The sequence below is a fragment of the Perca flavescens genome, chromosome 9, assembly GCF_004354835.1.
Source record: "Perca flavescens isolate YP-PL-M2 chromosome 9, PFLA_1.0, whole genome shotgun sequence".
Lineage (NCBI taxonomy): Eukaryota > Metazoa > Chordata > Actinopteri > Perciformes > Percidae > Perca > Perca flavescens.
In genome coordinates this window covers 29,366,718-29,387,023 of record NC_041339.1, presented here as the reverse complement: position 1 = coordinate 29,387,023, position 20,306 = coordinate 29,366,718, and the positions used below count along the sequence as shown (strand labels likewise).

The 20,306-nt window shown below is 41.4% G+C and overlaps 1 protein-coding gene across 1 annotated transcript in view; it reads left to right on the top strand.

Annotated features, from left to right (window-relative positions):
• Positions 1-4,052: 4,052 nt before the first annotated feature.
• The window catches only part of ccdc17 (coiled-coil domain containing 17), a 35,059-nt gene continuing 18,805 nt past the window's right edge, over positions 4,053-20,306 (top strand). The window contains exon 1 of the mRNA XM_028586599.1: positions 4,053-4,229. Within this exon, the coding sequence (XP_028442400.1) occupies positions 4,053-4,229 (177 nt within the window). The remainder of the gene's footprint in view (positions 4,230-20,306) is intronic.

Below are 20,306 nucleotides of genomic sequence, written 5' to 3'. Positions count from 1 at the left end.
CTCATCTCACTTTCGGAAAGAAATCAAAAAATTATGCTCTCCAAAATGTTGAACTATTCTTTTAATCTGATTAAGTCACATGGCCAGGGACATTAAATACTGATGGATTCATCTTCTGTGTAAACCACTGGGATATAAATTATGGAGATAAAAAAGGAGAACGATATATGATGCGAAGAAAAGCAGAGCTGTTTAAACATTTATGATGACTCAATTTCAACCCTAGCAAGTCACTACTGAAGATGCACTTTTCCCCAGAAAGTTCAAGTGCCCATTTCATTCTTTATCTTGGGATCTTTCAAAAAGAAAAAAAATCCTTGAGCTCATCCCGTGGTCCTTTGCTGCATGTCATCCCTCTCTCTCTCTCTCCTCTTTCTGTGTCTGTCTGTACTATCTTATAAAAGTCATTAAAAAGCCCGAAAAATATCACATCAAATCATAGTCTACATTATAAAATATAACATGAATGAGCTACAGGTCTAAATGAGACATCAGTAAAATGCTGCTTATTAAAGGGGACGTCTTTCAGAGTGATTTCACCGAATGTGATTTGAAATCTCCAAACTGCTATGAGCAGCTAGATGCTGTTTGGTAGACGGGTCTGAGATGCCACCTAGTGATTCCGATAAAAGACCACCACAGTCAAACTACACCCTCCTTTTCCTGACTCAGCGAACAGGGATGAGTAGGACTGGTTTCCATAGCAACAGTAGACATAGAGAGAGAGAGAGAGCGAGAGAGAGAGAAAGAGAAAACCACAATGAAGCTGCTACACTTAACTTGGCCCATGTACGCCCACTCAAAAACACACACACACAAAACCAAGAGTGTTTTACTGATACATATCGTACTGTAAATCACATTTTAATAGCTTCTCTGTTTTTAATTCCTTGTAGGGAGATACAAATTTTAAATAGGAAGAATCTGTAGTTCACTAGTACAAAAAAACTTTCATTTCAGAGAGATTTTTGCCGTCTGTTTAATCTCTGAAGGATGTGGAAGAAGCAAGATGGGAACTAATCTTTCATTAGTGAGGGATCTAACTGGTGACAGACTGTCTATGAATGTCCTGGGCAATAAACTTTATTACCACAGTAGACATCTGGAACTTAATGAGAAATATATCCACAAGAGTAACATAACCTAGCTATGGTGTCTGGTTGAGTACCAATATGCTCATCAATAAAATATCTTATTATTGTCTTTGTCATTTCAAAGACAGTTAACATTTCACAGATCCTCCACTGAAAATGTGTCTAAATTTTGAGCAACGTGTACATATTACAATAATATGAGCCCAACACGGTTAGTTTGAGAGTGTTAAGTGTTAGGTCTATTAGATGTTCTTTTTTCATTTCTGTGAGTGAGATCTTTCACCCAAAATGTGGTAGAACTTTAAACTGGCTATAGCAGTTCTTTTCATTGTTTCATAACTGCGACAACCCAAGTTCCCTCTGACCCGAAAACAATTTTGCTGTGTACAACACAAAAGATTGAGGAAGCTTATCTATTATTGGGGCAACTGACACTGTGGACAAGACAGAGCAAGATGTCTGGGCAACTGGCCTGATTGCCGCGGTATTCGCTCTGGATGTTCAGTCCACAGAGGATGAATCGTGAATATTTTAGTGTCCAATCTAGCACAAAATGGACTAGATTGTAACTGTACAAGGGACCTTTACGAGGCTCCAAGTTCGGACACTTCATGTGCTATCTATAATACCACCTTCAGGTTAAATGTTTAACTTTAAACACAATATATATATATATATATATATATATAGGCTAGATTTCTATAACATTTCTGCTGGTTATTCAGGGTCCATGGGAGAAAAAGTTTTAATGACTTTCATCTCGCATCACCATCAGGCCAAAAACTCCACACAAAAAAAAGAAAATCACAATAAAAAATAATTGGCAGATTGCCTTGAAATGAAAAAGAACACATGCTGTCCAGAGGATGGACCCCACCCACCCAAAGTGGCCTAAATTTCCACTTTGCACGCATGAAATTTCAGGAATATTATAAATCAGATTACCACTAAATTTGCAAAGCACATACATGCTTCCATTTATGAACCGTTTTGGCATTTTCTTAAGAGCCATGATACAGAAGATTTGTTCTTGGGTGATATAATCAGCTTTGATACGGAATAAAAGTTTCATACAACAGATAGTACACATTGCCTCATGCCAACTTATTGTTTTTTACGCCTTGTCTGATTTGAACCATTAGCAGCACCCTGGTTTGTGTTTCCGCTGTACCTCAGTGGCTCATGTGGTAACACATAACTGATCTGCCAGCTGCTTCTGCTGCAGTTTCATGGAGTACCTGTGTGCTTGTGCTGCTTAATATCACATTCACACGAATCATGGGGAACAGTGGCAGATTGGTGATTCATACAAATTACATAGGAACATGATTTCCATTAATCGTACAGCCGTAAGTTTTTCTGTGGGTGGCTGGAATCCCTGTTGTGCAATGTGTGTGTTTTTTACGTATGTATGTTTATTCTGCCACCAGCAGTTAGTTTCAGTAGAACATTCTGTTGCTAGTAGCAACCACAACTGACTCAGTTCCATACAGTAGCCGCTAAACTGACATCATCACATCCAGCCTGTCTTTTCCGGTTAGATGTAACTAATTCTACAGTACGTTTATAATTTTGTGAATTTATTTCCCCTTGTTTCTCTACTCATTCATTTTTTACAGTAACTTCAGTCATCCTGGTATTTCATTTTTTCGCTAAAATGTTATCCCTAGCATTGAACTTGTTTTCCAATACTGTTTTCACAGTTTCACAAATGCTTCCAGGAAAAACCCTTAAAGCAACACTAGAGAACTTTTCCTGCTTTGGTCCCCCTACAGGTTGGAAGCGGAATTGTCCATTATATTACATTGTCCAGTTCATTCAAAGTACAGATCTGCTACCGGATCGAGTAAGCCCAGACTGCAGTAGTTGAGGAGTGGCTCAACGTGTGTGGAGCTAAACGTTTGACTCCGCACACTTGCCCAATAGCAACCGGAGGAGGAAGAATGTGTGTCTGAGGGGAAAACACAGGACTTTCACCCCGGAGACCGGAGATAATTTCCCGCGTGTGTTGTTTGCTTTCCCCGTTGTTATTTTCCTTGGTCTTGACCAACTGCCACTTTGCTCGTTTGCAAGCCATGATGTCTCTCTCTTTCTCATGGGTGGGCCAAATTCCCTGGGCGGGCAAAGCAGAGAAAGGGGAGGTAACCCTGCTCCTTATGACCTCATAAGGAGCAAGATTCCAGATCGGCCCATCTGAGCTTTCATTTTCTCAAAGGCAGAGCAGGATACCCAGGGCTCGGTTTACACCTATCACCATTTCTAGCCACTGGGGGGACCATAGGCAGGCTGGGGGAACGCATATTAATGTTAAAAAGCCTCATAAAGTGAAATTTTCATGCCATGAGACCTTTAAAAGGCCAACAATCTGACAATTACACCCACTTCAGACAGCAATTGTGCCTGTGCAGAGGTGAGAAAGTATGCAGGGTTTGAACTTCTATTTTAAACTTGAGTCACTCTTCACACAATTACTTTCAATCACCTTTTGTGCGTACAACCAAGTGCAACACCACGAATACTTTGAAGAACACACTGTCTGAAATTGTGTGCCACATTTTTATGACTGCATTGAGATGAACAAAGACATCATTCTTGGATAAAGATCATTGATGCAGGGGGGATGCAGCCAAAAGGATGCAACAGGTATAATCCCTTTCACTTTTAGATGTGGCCGACACCTCCTCTCACCCTGATTTCCTCCTCTTTCCTCTATAACACTAACATTAATGTCCCCTTTACCTTGCTTTCTTAAACATCTTTAGCCCCTTCGCCACCATTCCCTACCTCCCACACCTCTACTCCTCACCCTTCAGCTTCCCTTTTCATCACCCCTCCTCCAGCTCCATAGTCAGGGTGATAACCAGGAAAGATGCTGATACTGACAAACAACGTTGAGAACTTGCGATGTAAAAGGTCTTGCCTCCTCTCCCCTTTGTTTCCTACCTGTACTGTGGGCCAATGAAGGTTCAGATGCTGGCGTATGAGGTGTTGGTCCAGCTGTCAGTCACCCTGAAGATCAGTGGTGGGTGGAGCTTATATCCCCGGGTGACCGCCTGTGGTTGGTCAGGTTCATCTCTGCCTCCTTGTAACCCCACCCACTGGGCCCCTGCAAGGCCTTATGGGTACCAAGCTCTGGTGAACATGTTGGTTTCTTTTTGTCTTTTGGTTAAGCAGTCAGTCGCAGTCTTTTCGATGATTCTTTTTGTGCCGTCTTCATGTAGGTTTCCTGTGCGAACAGACAATAAAGACAAAATCCCGTTCCTGTAAATCAGTTAGCCCTTTGCTGGGCCCCGTCCACCGTAGTTAAAAGTGTTGCCTTCTACCTCGGCATATGAGCAGTTTACAATGATAACAGGGGCAGATTAATCAAAGAAATTCATAGTAATATCTGAATGAATGAGCCCTTGATTTCAGACAGAGACCGACAAAAGCTGGCTTCCCATTTCTAGCGGAGAACTTGTGACTTTGTTGGCTGAAATAACAACTGTTGCTAGCAGATTTTATCAGCTGTAGCTAGCTGGCTAATTAATGCTAACACCATGAGTTAGTTGAAAACAACATGTCTAGCTGACTTGTTTTTTTTAAAGATTTTTTTGGGGTCATTTTAAGCCTTTATTTATAGGACAGATGAAGACATGAATGGGGCGAGAGAGAGGGGGAATGACATGCAGCAAAGGGCCACAGGTTGGAGTCGAACCCGCAGCCGGCTGACTTGTTTATTGATGGTAAAAAGTCACTATTACTATACAACTATATACTATTCAAAAAACATACTCGGACAAGCAACACACAGCTTACGCTTCATAGTTTGTATGTACAAACAGTATCTTTCACTTTTACAAATAAATGTGGTTTGATGAGGAGAAACGATCAACGAGTTTGAGAAACCATCTCGGGGAGCAAGTTTAGTTGAACTTGCTGGAGTGTAAACTTCCTCAAACCAACAACTAGCCGAAAAGCGATGCCGATGTTAGTCTAAAACCTAACATAACCTATAATTCCATATAATAATGAAGTTTGCGATGCTCCTTAGCTATAAAAGTAACGCTATGTTACTACTGTAAACAGTAAGCCAAACATTCGCAGATAGACAGTTTAATCCACTCCTTGCATTTTTGCTCATGTGTTTTTGGTTTTGGAAAGGTTCGTATTGCTTTTACTACAACCCCATGCACACCGCTTCAACATGTGGAGAAATTCAATCCATGGAGAATTTTCACTTATCACAGAACAACCATTTGACAAATAGGAAATATCAACATTGGAGTTATGCAACTTGATCCTATCTTTATTGCCTGCCTCCATTTTAATTGCCGGCCCGGATTTTCTTGTATATAATGTATTATGACATATTGTAAGATATGCATAGAATCATGACAGAATCATTGCTAGCAAAAATATAAAAACTATTTATTAATTGCAGTAAAGTCTGGGCAAAAGCAAAAGACTAGGCAACTGTCAAAATATTAACAGTAACAAACTGGATATATTGTCATTTAGAAAACCCCAAAATACAATAAAAGCTTTGTGCTGACTCCAACGCCCTTTTGTCACAAGAAAATACTTGCCTCTCATCTCCAATAACACGATCAGTTAAAATAAAACATGCATAACATCTCAGTGGGACAATGTTGGGTTGGTGCTTTGTCACATCTGTGTAATAACACAGTGACTGTTTTGGCACTAATGGGAGACTGATGGAAGAGTGAAATGATGGGTTACAATAACGATTTTCTGCCCCTGCATCATGTCATTTCTTTAATCAGCCTTCAGCTAGCACACTCCTTAGACAATGATATGTTGTTCTTTTATTTAAAGTTCTAACACTGATCACTGCAAATAAAAGCCATATCACAAAGACATTAAATGCAAAACTGTTCAGTATAAGGCTTTATGTTCTCTCTCTTTTTTCTTTTTTTTTTTTTTAAATCAGGCATAACATCCTAATGTGATCTTCCTGCCACTTCCTGGTTGGATCCATTATTGCAGTGTAAGGTTGTATGCACAGTGTAGTGATTTACACTTTGAGATTAACATGGGTTAATAGATCTTTCACCACTTCTTACATAGTGTCTTAGATAAATGAACAACTTGGTTAATTGCACTTTTGCTATTATGTTGTAGTTTGACTGCATATATTTAAATTGTTTATGGGTTCATGAGACTTGCCGTGTCATATTCCTCTGCAGCAGACATTACACGTATGTACATACACACGCACTCAGCTAGCATCTCTGGACATGCTATATGATTGTGTTACTTGAAGAACACTCCACAACAGTTGTGCAAAGTGACTCTTGACGAGTTTAAATGGATTTGAATTGACAACATTCTCAAAACTGGACTCATTACGTTACATTAATGTGAACTGCAACACAAACTACAAACCACTTGTTTCTCTTCACACACGGGGACTAATGTGAGGAACTTCATGACGGCTTGTGCCCTCAGCGCACAACTTCATTCTCCCTTGTTTACAGTCAGTTCACTAAATCTCTACAGACCATAAATAAAAGCAAAGGATTTCTTTGTAACGTCAAATTATTTTTCACTGGTGGCGAGATGAGCAGTAATTCGAACCAACAATGAGATAATGGCAGAAGCCTGCCTGCATGTGTGTCGGTTTGTCTGTCCAAGTAATTCCAATGACATACAATAAAATGGGGATGCTCGTCACCATGGCGATGCAGCATGAGTCATTGTGAGGTTCGTTACAGAGACAAAGGCCTGTGTCGAATGTATGATTATGATAAGAGGGAAAGGGTAAGCCTAGATACAAGCACATATACAAGTAGTGTATATAAATATACAATATTATATAGAGAGAGTTTATTATGAGCCTCTCCTTTTCATCATGCAATTCCACACACCAATCATTCTTCCTCTTTCACACAAAAAAAACACCCTTTGCAGCCTAAAATTGCATTCTGTATCTCTAACTCTTTCTAGGTTAGTTATCTCCGGTACCAGCCATATCCTTTTATTGTCACAGTTAAAAGGGTAAGGGGGGCTGCATATGTACGGGGCCCATAATTTTGTGCTACGCCACTGGTCCTTGATAACAAAATACACAGACTTTGGGTACAAGCCTTTTATGGCATATGTTTCACCCATGCACAAGGTAAAAGTCATTATCACGTTCTCAACAAACTTTGCAGTTTTCCCCACAATCAATTAACAAGTCATTTCAATTTTGACAGAGCTGGAATGCAGCAGTGAAGCAGGCATCATTCCTTAAAGTGTCCTCAAAATCTCCTCAGTGCATCTGAGATTTCACACCAAATAAATGGAGGAACAGACATATGAACAGAAGGAAATTCTTCTGTGGCCCTAACTGCAGTTTCAAAATGCTCCCACAAAGTCTTTTTCTCTCTAAATAATCTGAATGCTGACTCCCCTGCCCACCCACAGTCTGCTGGCCGAGACCTGTTGCCCGCTTCACCCTGTTCTTATCTGTGGAAAAAAAACAAAAAAACAAAGCCAGTGCCTCCTGTTGGATGAATAGCTGCAGTTTCTCAAGGATGTGAGGAGTGATCGGTAGTGAAAATGGGTTGCTTTTAAAATAATCAAATAAAATGTTCAGTGGGGATAAAAGTCAGAAACAAAGTAACTTCTACTTAATAAACTGCAATTTCTGAATACAAGAGAAACAAATACGCGTCCACTGTCCTCCCTATTCACTTCAATTCACTTGTCTTCCCCTTTTTCTTTTACACCCTCTTTCTCTCTCCTTCCATCCCGTCCATTCTGGCAAACAGAGTGGGAGCGAAGGGTGAATTAATAAAGGAGTGAAAGTGGAGCACAACTCCCTGAGGTCCGCCTTTTCTGGGACGCTGACACAGAGAAACACACAGACACACGCACACGTACACGCACGCACACGACAACACAATCTACATAAAGACTCTGACACACACATGCATTCTTCTCATGCATTACTGGGGTGATGAGATGAGAAGAGGAGGAGTCAGAAAGAAAACAATCCATACATCCCATCATCTGCATGCCCCTGCCTTAGAGTGGGAGGGACATGAGGAGCGGGAGAGTGGGAGTGAAGAGTGGAGGAGACTAAGGAAGAAGGAGAGGGAGGAGGGAAGAGTAGATCGGAGGGCGAGAGCCACGTGAGGGGGGGATGCATGGAGAGTGTCGCCGAAGGCGGTGAAACTTACAATGGTCCCATACTCCCTGCGATTCCACCTCTCATCTCATCTTTCCTTTCTTTTCCTCTCCTCTCTCATGCCCTTTCATTTCCCCTTCTTTTTCCTTTCTCCTCTGTCATTTCCCTTTCTTTTAAATATCACAATGGCCGCATGCTCCCTTGTTTCCTCCTCTCCTCTGTTGTTTCTGTCCTTGTCCCATTCTCTCTTCTCCTTTCCTTTTATCTCTCCTGTCCTTTCCCCCCCTCCTCTTGTCTTCCATCTTTCCTCTCCGTTTTCCTCCCCTCTCATCTACGTGGGGTGAATATGTAGATTTACACTGGTGTCTTGCATGTGGAATACAAAACAATCTGGTAATGATACATTTGGAACATGAGATTATGACTCCTCACTCATTTAGGCAGCAAAGGGAAGTCATGCAGCGGTGGAGGGATGTTAACACTACAGCGTCCTGTCCTGTTTGACCCATCCACCACCCCAACCAAAACCAACAGCAAAAGATGTGACAGCCTGTTTAAAAGAGAAAGGAAAATGAGAAAGCAATTGATATAAATGTGGTGCACCAAATCTGAGCCACTTTCCTGGATTAGCCTTAAATGCATCATGAAAGACAGTCAGGAAAGGAGGTATTGTTTATTAATGGCTTACACTAATAAAACCTGTTAACAATGAATCCTCCTTTAGCGAGGAATCAGAAACATCCCCCAGGAGTTTCACTGTAATCCAAAGTGTTGTAGTGGGCACAGTTAGGCACTGGGGATCAAGCCAGCAACTACTCACTAGATTCCCTTAAAGTTCTGCCAACCAGTGAGCTCCCTCAACTACATCCATCTTTCCCCACTCTCTGTTTTCATCTCTTTTTCCCTACTATCTGCTGACAGAAACAAAGGCAGATAAAGAGGAAGAAAGGAGCGAATGAATGAATCAGTGAGTTAAAATGACTTAATGAATGAACATATAAATTAATGAATGATTAAACTTTTATGACAGGGTTACAAAAGCTACTATAAGTTACAGTATTTAACTGCTCTACTGGCAAAATGGAAGGCTTTGGTGACCAACTATATATAGTGCTGGAGGCTCAAGCATACAGTGCAGGCCTGTATGAATATTACAGCGGTGACTCAAGCCAAACTTGCTCTCCAGTGGTTTCCAGAAGTTTTCAGATCTTAAAAGTAGCAATACTACCGTGTAAAAATACTCTGTTACAAGTCCTGCATTCAAAATTAGTAAGTATCAGCGGCAAAATCCATCCATCATTAATCCACAATAATCCATCAGAATTTATTGCTTGATCGGTTTCTATAAATAATGTGAATCTGCACTAACTAAAGTTATCAGAAAAATGTAGTGAAGTAGAAGTGTAACGGAGCATTTCATGGAAATATTCAAGTAAAGTACCTCAAAGTTGTACTAGTTACATTCCATCACTGGTGCCCTCTGAAATCTTGATTATAAAGTAGCAAGCTCTTTTTCCAGTGAAGAAGGCTAACATGATTAAAGCACCTGCTCGTGAAATATTAGAGATTACATCTTAATAAAACACCAAAACATGTTTTTTTGTATTTCCTCACAGAGAAGAGATGCAGCCTAAGGTTTGTCTCTTCTCTGCGTGGAGGCAGAAACTGGAACAAGAAACTTACAATACAGCCATATGAATGTGATACAGCACGGGAAGGCTGAATGCTCACCATGCTCCAAGGTAACAAAGGCTCAAAGATTTAGGAAAAATATTTAAAATAAAATGTTTGAGTCTGTTAAAAAAAAATAAAACAACTTGATTCCAACATCTTCATCTGGTGAGGGATTACCTCTTTTTCTTGCTCTCTCTTTCCTGCATACCTATTAATTAAAGCAGCAATTAACGTGATGCAGAATAAAGAAAAAAAACACAGAGAGAGAGAATAAAGCGATGAAATCAGTGAGGAGAAAGAATACAAAAGAGAGAAATGGAGCAAAGAAGGAAAACATGCAGAAAAAAAGTGAAAGAAGATTTAGAGCTAGAAGCAGCGAGAGGAAGAAAGTAAGAGAGCCTCTTGCAGAAGCCCAGGGGGTATCCTGCTATCCCAGAATGCTTTGCTCTAACCTACTTTGGTATTTCTGTTTCTGTCTTTGTCTCTGCAGCGCTCTGAGTGGGCTAGCTACTCCATACATACCATATCTGACTGAGTTTTGTGCATGTGTGTGCTCCTTGGATTTCTATCCTTCAGAGGACGAATTTAATAAGAATATACACATATTTGTGCCTGTAAATGTCTGTGTCGGGGACCCCATGTCTGCAACTGACCTCACTATCCCTAAAGTGGTAAAAAAAAAAAAAAAAAAAAAAAGGCTTTTTGTCTCTGTTTAGGGGGGATATACCTACACACATATGTACTAGAGGATGGATACCCGAACCAAGCCCATCAAGACCCGGTGGTCGGACAGATATTTAGAAATGATGTTCGGGTCGGGCTCAACACAATAAGGCATTTAACATTTTAAATTAACAAAGCTTATTATGTAGGTGCGCGCCTGTGTTAACATGTGCTTGTTGCCCCGTGTGCACTGATGCGCTCATCTGTTGACATTTCCGAATGCCTTCCTACAGTTGCTTAATAAAAGCGGGCTTTCCACACAAACAAACGAATGTGTCCTTAGTATTAGAAAAAAACACAACAAGATTTTAACTGTGTTGGGCTCGGGTCTGGCTCGGACATAAATATCTTAATGCCTGTTGGGCTCGGGCAGGGCTCGGTTACTGCTCTGTCGGGCGCGGGCCGGGCGCGGACAGAAAAATGCAGCCCGATCCGCACTCTAATATATACGCACACAGAGTCATGGTATAAAAGCCTCAAAACATCAAAGCACTTTTATGTAGCTTGTGTGTGCGCGTGCGTGTTTGTTTGTGTGGATTTGTCTGTAGGCTATGTAACTGTATGTAAATTATGTTGTGTGTCCTTGAGTCAATGCAACTGTAATACATATTTGTGTGTCTCTATGTGTGAGAGTATCTATGGTGTGAATGAGTGTGTGTGTGTGTGTGTGTGTGTGTGTGGGCTGAGTGGGCAGCCTGACGACCAGCTCAGCAACACTCTGTCACCATGGAAACTAATGAGCAGAGCAGAAAAGAGGCGTGTAATGAAGAGAGCAGAGGAAGTTGTATCTATCTAGCTCATATAGTATACTCCATAACCTGCATATTCATTACTACATATTCATTAAATTGTTTCATCAAATTTCACAAATCGGATGTGCTCAAATGATCAAAGGTCACTTTGTAAAAACGTCTCTGAGACAGTGATGATTACTCAGCTAGCAAGTTAGCAGCTTGATCACAACATAATACAAGCAGTTACGTCAGGAAATGTGTAGGAATGCATATGTAACGTTCAAGGCCATCACTCTGATTAACACTTAAAATCAGTCATACACTAGCATCCACTTACTAAATAGATTATATTTGTACAGTTAAGAAAATAACCGGTCAAATTACTTGTATGTGCACACATGCTTGGCCAATAAAGCTGATTCTGATTCCATGTTCAAGGTTGCTTCTATTTTCTTCTGAAAGAGAACATTGTCTTGGATTAAAGGATAATTGCATAACAGAAACAGGCTTGTCACAAAAAAAAAATTGCAAACTCGTAATGACCACACTACTCATGACAATATTTTCATTGTTCTATAATTACAGAAAAAAAGAAGAAAAAACGTTTCATAAATCCTATGCCATTTTAGTTTCATTTTAAAGATCATATAAGGGATAGCAGTTCTGTATTCTTCTCACTATGTCTGTTTTTTTCTAACAATTCTAAAACATTTCCTCTGCACTCACTTTCACAACTTCAGACACATGCACACAATTGGTTTACTAACTTGTGATGAGATTGTATTGATTGACATCAAATCCCTTACTTTAACTCTTAACCACTATATACCTGGCCCCAACGTTTACGCTACCCTTAGCGCATGTGTAATTCTAAACCAAAAGCTAAAGCCTAACCTGAAAAATAAATCGGTAACCTAGTGGGGACCCGATTTTTGTCCCCATGAGAGCTGAGTCCCAACAATGTGATTGCAAGGCACACACATGCTTTTATAATCAATCTTATATTCAACACTAGAACCAGGGCTCCACCTGCTGCATGCACAGGAATACACACACACACGCACACACATTACTTTGGGAAAATAACATAGACTTAAATTCATTTAATTTACCCTAATCACTTGACTGCTTAACTAATCCTAACCGTAACCACTGACCCAAAAATCATTTGGAAATTGGACAACCGTCCCCAGTTAACTGGTCTTTAGTCGGAAATGCGTCCCCGAAGGTAGCCTCAGTCTGAGAAAACACACATACACACACACACACACACACACACACACACACACACACACACACACACACACACACCCATGACTCATGACTGTCCATACAAAACCACTCACTGTTCCTTACAGCTTCATGTTCAGAAGCTGTTTTGGTAAACTGTTTTAATCGGTGACCATTAACACCTACAGTAACTCCTACCTCACACACACACACACACACTCTATTCATGCACATCACTTTAAACACATCAGCAAGGAAGCAGCTGTGTTTTCAACTTAGCTGCTGAATCTGATTACACATATTTGCTCTCCTGCCCACACCTGTTGCGTTCTTTGTGCTAAACAACTGGGACAAACTCCATTGACATTCTGACCAAGGACAGCCCACGCCGCCTCACAACACTTTTTGTATTTGCTGTTAAAACGAGAAAAAAAACCTCTGCGTAGAGCCTGAACTGAATCTTTTCAGGATGTGCCACTGCATATTATAATTTGGCTGCAAAATGACAATGACTATAAAAAAGAAAAATGTGAATGAAAAATAAACAAATGAAAGGCATATTTATATATAGTGTTTCTCACTAAACGTGTGTATCCTTCAGATCTAACCTTCCTAATAAAACCTTAATAAAGCCAATTTTAAGATATTGTCAAACTTGCATTGCACATGTGCCTCCTCATGCATGGGCTAGTATAAAGCACATGGCTCTATAATGCCACTAGTGGTCAAAAACACCTTTGATGAAAGTGCCATTACTCAAATAGGCTTGGGGTTAAACGTACTTAAACGTAGTTTTCGACCACTAGTAATTGTGATATCATGCGTGATATCGTGTTATCTGTACGCATTTGGAGCTATCCGCGTGTGCAGCGGACGGGTTGGGTTTAGGAAAACAATAACGGGACGCGGGACAACAACGGCACGGTTGGTTTAGGAAAAGAAGAACAGGGTTGGGTTTAGAAAAAGAAGAAAGCAACGGTTGGGTTTAGGAAACGTGACACGCGGGACACAATCCCTGGTCTCCAGGGTGAACGTCCTGTGTTTGACCCATCCACCACCCCAACCAAACTCCCTATGCAGATTTTCGGCCTTTCATACTACTCGCTATGGCGTAAATTTACACGCAATCGCAAGGTAATTTAAGTCAATGGAGGCCAAACGGCGTTGATAAACACGCTACAAAGCGATACTTAATGAGATCAGTCTGGGTAATTAAAAAACATCTTTACAAATGTTTTATGAAGAAGCAAATGCATCCAATGTTTTTATTAGGCCTCAATTATACATACAATGTGTTTTGGGTGAAACACTGAATGTAAACATAAACGCAACGTAGCGATCAGCTTATAATTGTCAGCCAGTAACGTTAACAGTAACATAATGTTATAACGTTGTATCAGCTATTTCTGCCTTTATCTAATGTATATAATCCATCTCTTTAGGGACAAGCGAGGATGACCATCAGACTATAGAAGGATCCCCTGGAGAGTCTGAAGTCCACCCTCATGTCACTTTCCCCATCAAACTAAAGTAAAGCGCCAGCACTGGGACCGTATCGTTCAGCTGGCAGTAACGTTACGGCCGGGGGGTCTGGAGCCTGTAGAACTATAAGCACAGGACCGTCTTGTAAATAAAATTTTATTAAATGTATTTAATGTTGTGTTATCTTTTGCATTGCACTTTGCATGACTGTAGAAAGCACATAACATGCATAAAAGAATAGAAAAATGGGGTCAATTCTGTTGCCTCTGCTTTCACTCTGGATTGTCACTGTATGAAGACCATTTAGAACACAGAACATTATGACTTAAAATAATAGCTTATATAATAAATATGATATCCACCTTGCCGGAGTAACGTTACAGGAATTTACTATCACACAGTGGTGCTTAAATGTATTCTAACACATGTACATATGACGTGAGCCTTTATAAAATGCTCAGTCTAGCTAGAAACGATGATGATGATGGTTTGTCTATTAGGTAAGTTGTAAGGGCAATGCTTCACACCAACAGTCTTATCGATGGGCCACATGGATTTTCTCATAAAACAGTTGAGCATTTCAATTGCTACTCAAATGAACAGTAATACATTAACGTTACTAATTTGTAAAGCAGAAACATAAAATAAACACAAAAGAGAGGGGTCAACAAAGAATGGATGAAGAGAATTAATTAATTGAAAACACTGAATAGAGAGCAATAACAAAAAATAATATTAAAGGTGCAATATGTAATATTGTATGTAATACTGGCAGCTAGCGGTTAAAATTGTTACTGCACTACCAATTCAAAATACTGGAGAGTCGTCTCCCCCGCCCCCTCCTGCCCAGACTCGAAGTTCACGGGGGTTGCCAGGCTGAGACCGCAGCAATCACAACAATGTTGCTAGACGCTTTTCTCACATAGCCAGACATTACTCCACAGCACAGCCGAGTAGCTAACGGTAGATGCTAGTCTCACATAGCCAGACATTACTCCACAGCACAGCCGAGTAGCTAACGGTAGATGCTAGTCTCACATAGCCAGACATTACTCCACAGCACAGCCGAGTAGCTAACGGTAGATGCTAGTCTCACGTAGCCAGACATTACTCCACAGCACAGCGGAGTAGCTAAAAGTAAATGATGGCTATATTGACAGTCATAAAAGCCCGTGCTCACGCGGAGCTCTGTAACCAACTGACAGACACACTTTTTCGGCTTAAAATTACAGTATGAACCGCTAAAAACACAACAACCTCACTGTCCTCTCCACACGCCAGTCAGGCACACTTCCTCGGCTTAGAATTACAATACGAAACGCTAAAAATACCACTAGCTTGCCGACGGAACACACTTCATTGGCTTAGAATTACGGCAACAATCGCTAAACACACTGCAAACTCACAGTCCTCTCTTTCCGATTTACAGCCCCCCTCTCGTGGCTTAAAATAACTCACCGTTGTCGGCTCCAGCCGCTAAACTACACGTTGTAAACAGCCATGGGCTGCTTGCCTGGTCCTCCCGGTAACGTTAACAGTTAGCAGGGTTAGCATGGCGGCGTTAGCCGGGACCAGTCGGGATCACTTTACTGGCTATGTCTCAATTGTTTTTGCGATTAACCAACTCGGGTACTCTAGCTATATAATTCAATGTGAGTACACAAATGTTGAAATGACAAAAAATGCCCGTCCCTAGTAGCTGTGATAAATTAGCCTGAAGCTAATGCTTACCTGTTCAGGAGAAAATAAGCCAACTCTGCATCCTTTTGGGATCTAAGCTGTCTCCATCTTTCAAATACATCTCCAATATTTACCAGGGGGTTGTTACGTCTCTGGTCACGCAACTGTTAGAAACATGCTGTTTTCTTTTTTTATGTCATGTAGAATCTATCTCCGTTGATCCTGTTCGTTTGTTTGCTGCTTTCATGGCTGTACTACCGTTACAGCTGTAGCGCGCTGGGTTTACGTTTTTACAGGTATATCTGGCAACCCGGCCTGCCTGTCAAACTGGGCCGTTGATAACAACACACAGATCAAAACATAAACATAAATTCCGTCACGGAATGTAAATTTCAAAAAGAAAAAATACTGACATTAGCATTGTTGTCAGAAAAGATAGTATTTCAGTTTAACATGTTTCCTTAATATCTGATGAGGCATTGGTGTCGTTTTTGTATTTATTACAGTACAAATATTACATATTGCACCTTTAAGACGCTGTTACGTTTTCTAGCTAATAGGCGGATGACACGACGGCGTTGTCGCAATCGTCTTATCCTCGCGTGGCACAGAGGAAATGCAAGCAACAATCAATAAAATCACATTTATTTTTATTAAAATATCAAAAACAAAGCAGGAATGTATTTTTCGCGGAAAACAATAGGGGACTGGAATGCTCTCCCCGGGTGAAATTCACAATTTTACAGAAGAAGAAGGGGTGAAATGTTGTGATCGTCATTTCCGGTAAGTGCACAGCGGCAGTGCGTGATTTGAAATGTACGCACTATGCAAGTCAGTACGTAGTGTACAAAGTGTACTGCCTGTTCGAGCACTAACGGAAGTGCACGGTTTGAGACACAAATTCGACTTTCCACCATTATTCATCAGCAGCATAGTATCCTGTTGATCGTCAGGCCACATAAATGATCAAATACAGTGAATACTGAATGGAGCAGACAGCAGATGGTATTCTGAAAGATCACTGGGAAGTAAAAGTGGACGGACTGCCAAGGCATGCTGGTTTCCTCTCCTTTACCTCATGTCCTTCCTCTAATCCTCTTTGTCCTCCTCCCTTTTTTCCTCTATTTCCCTTCATTCCAAGTCATGTTTTACAGAACTCCATGGAGTGACTTCACTTGAGGACATTTAAGAGACTATACACAGCTCCCTCTGGAGTCACCTTCTGAGACACATTTGTGATTCTGGGCTATATAAGTTGACTCATGTGCATACGAGCACGACTCTTTATAGTCGTCTACATAAACTGGCCTTAACATGTAATAACCGCAGGCTGTCGTTCACTTGCGACCCCAAACCGCCTCATCTAATTGGCTAATGGTTGGCTCTCAGATGACTCACTGTCTTTGTCTCTCAAATACACACAAACACAAACTACACAAACAATGACGCACAAACATTTGCAATGAAGGTTTTGTTAGCGTTTACACAGATGCTCAACTAGTGAGAAGGAACTAGACGGAAAAACAAACAAAGAAAACCTTGCTATTGTCAACAACTTTGGAGAGTCTTAAGGGGCCCAGTCAGAGCCCACTCTCTCCTGTGGATCTGTGTGTGTGTGTGTGTGTGTGTGTCTCTCCATGGGCATCCTGTGCGTGTGGGTGGACAGTGAGGCTGAGTTGTCATGTTGGCCAGAAGAACAGAACTGCATATTCATAACCAAGCATCTATGCATATAAGCCTGCACACACACTCACTCAGGTAAACACAGATGTACAAAAGTCCCTGTGAGATGTAAACAATATTTAAAAGAAATGAATAAAACCTGCTAATGGTCATGCTGAGGAGAACAGCAGGAGACAGGAAAGACAGCGAGAGAGAGGTGAGGTAGACAGAGATGGCAAGAGGAAAGACACTATGGCAGACTAGAACGAGAGAGAGGAGGGGAATGAAGGGTAGGAAGGAGACTGTGTGGGTTGACTTTAACTCTCGGGTGCTATGGTAACCTACCGAGCTGCAGCTAATCAGAGGAGGGTAGAAGAGGGAGAGGAGAGGAGAGAAGAGAAGAGAAGAAGAGAGGAAGAAGCAAGAGAGAGGAGAGTAGAGGAGATGAGAAAGAGGTGAAAACAAGGAGAGAAAAGCGTAAGAGAGAGGAGAAGAGGAAACAAGAGAGGAGAGGGGAGGAGATGAGTAAGAGGAGGGGCAGGAGAGGAAGAAGCAAGAGAGAGGAGAGGAGGAAACAAGAGAGGGGAGGAGATGAGAAAGAGGAGGGGCAGGAGAGGAAGAAGCAAGAGAGAGGAGAGGAGGAAACAAGAGAGGAGAGGGGAGGAGATGAGAAAGAGGAGGGGCAGGAGAGGAAGAAGCAAGAGAGAGGAGAGGATGAAACAAAAGAGGAGAGGGAAGGAAAGGAAAGGAGCAGAGGAGAGAGGAAGTAAAGTGGAGAGGGAAGGGAAGAAGCACAAAGAGGAGAAGAGGGGGAATAGGAGAGGAATGGAAAGGAGAGGAGAGGGGAGAAGCAGAGGACAGAGGAGGTGAAGATATGAGAAGAAAGGAAACGAAAGGGAAGGAGAGAAAAGAGGAGATGAAATGAAAGGAGAAAGGAAACAAAAAGTTAAGTTGGCAAGAGTAGAGCAGTCAGTTATCTGAAACTAAAACAAAGATGATAGATAAGAACATTTGGGTTTTAAAAGCCTGTAAGACATTCATGTTGTGACTTGTTTAGAGCTCCTAGGATCATTCAGTACGGATTTATTTCCCAATCATAAAATGTCTAACTGCTTCAAGTTAAACAGAAACTCCAATTGACCATCGCTAGAGGAGACACACACACGCTAGCAGCGTGGCTCTAAGGACGCTAATGTCAGTCTGTCAGTTGGTCCAGACTGAAATATCTCAACCACTATTGGAGGGGTTTGTCATGCAATTTTAATGTCTGTAATGCAAATATCAGACGCAGAGGCACACGTCCGGTGGATTTCCACCCCTGCCGCTTTATTTTTAGATCTTCCGTGAAGTGTTTTGATGGCTTGTCCCACGGATTCTAAACAGACTTTATTGTCTCCGCCGTCAACGGGACAAACAAGCATTTAACTGATCGAACAATAAAGGACTTTGTCATTCCACCAACATAAAGTGAGTTTATTTCCTCCGTTTAATAAGTGATGGTTAAATTGAGAACAGTCTCCTACTCTTTGTTACCCTGCACCAGGGCTGGACTGGGACAAAAAAAAATCGGCCCGGGAATTTTTGGCCCAGGCGGCCCACACCCACCGTGATTGGTCAGACACATTCCCTGCAGACAGTCCTCTACAAATATGCGTGCATTCTATGATATGAGTTGCCTTGTGTTCTGTGTTCATGTAATCGTTTTGGATCCTTCAAGAGGGGTATCAAGACTTATCTGTTGATCTTACACTTAAATAATTCATTCATTCTTAGAGTTATGATTTGTATATTTATGGTATTTTTATTATTTTTTATTATTGCTATTTGATATTGTATTGCCATTATTACTATTTTGCTTAATATTGGCAACTTTAAAAACTGTTTACTGATAATTTTAACTATTGAGATTCATATTTTGTCGCTAATACTATAACAATATAACCCGTCCCAAAAGCTACAATAAAGCTGAGAGTAGTATATGCCCTGGAAAAGGCCAACACAACCAACACAAGAGAAGCTAAGTAAGCCATTCAAGGAACACTGATGCTTGTATCAACACTGATTTTATAGATCACACAGACTTTTCAGCTACCCAACAGGCTAACCGCTAGCATTTTCAATGACAGACACTATCTTTAATGTTACAGCCAAACCGCTTGTTATCGTTATGACGTGTGACACACACACACACACACACACACACACACACACACACACACACACACACACACACACACACACACACACACACACACACACACACACACACACACACACACACACACACACACACACAGCCTCCCTCCCTTCCTGAGAGTCCCTGTTAATTTGCCTACTCCTTACCACATCGTCATCTACTCTCTCTTCCATCTTTTCCTCCCTCTCTCCCATGGCCCTCTCATGGTCACTCTCCTCCTCCTCGTCTTCATCCCGGTCTTTCTGCTTCTCTGTATAGCCAGCCACCTCTCCTCCTCCTCGGCTTCAGGTAATGCTGATGTTGAAGCAGCTACTACATCCCCAAACATGTCCGAAATTTTGGCACATTTTGAGGAATCCGCCTGTAGATTCTCAATCTTTACACGTTGGTGGTCGTTTGTCCATTATAACGTGGATGCTAAACTTCCAGCATAACTATTACAGCTCGTGTCTCAGGGCCGGGAGGCGTAGCCATGGTGGGATTCGTAAATTTGCGGCCCGGAGTGGGGAAGGGGGTTCCTGGTTTTGATTGGGTCAGGCAAGTGCCAGTAAAGAAACTTAACCAATGGGCCGCTGTGAGTTCTTTATGGGCCGGCCCTGCCAAAAAATAAAAAAGGCCTATTTATATCGGCGAATCGGCCCAAAAGTGCGTCGGCCCACCGGGAAAATGCCCGGTATGCCAGATGGCCAGTCCAGCCCTGCCCTGCACCAATA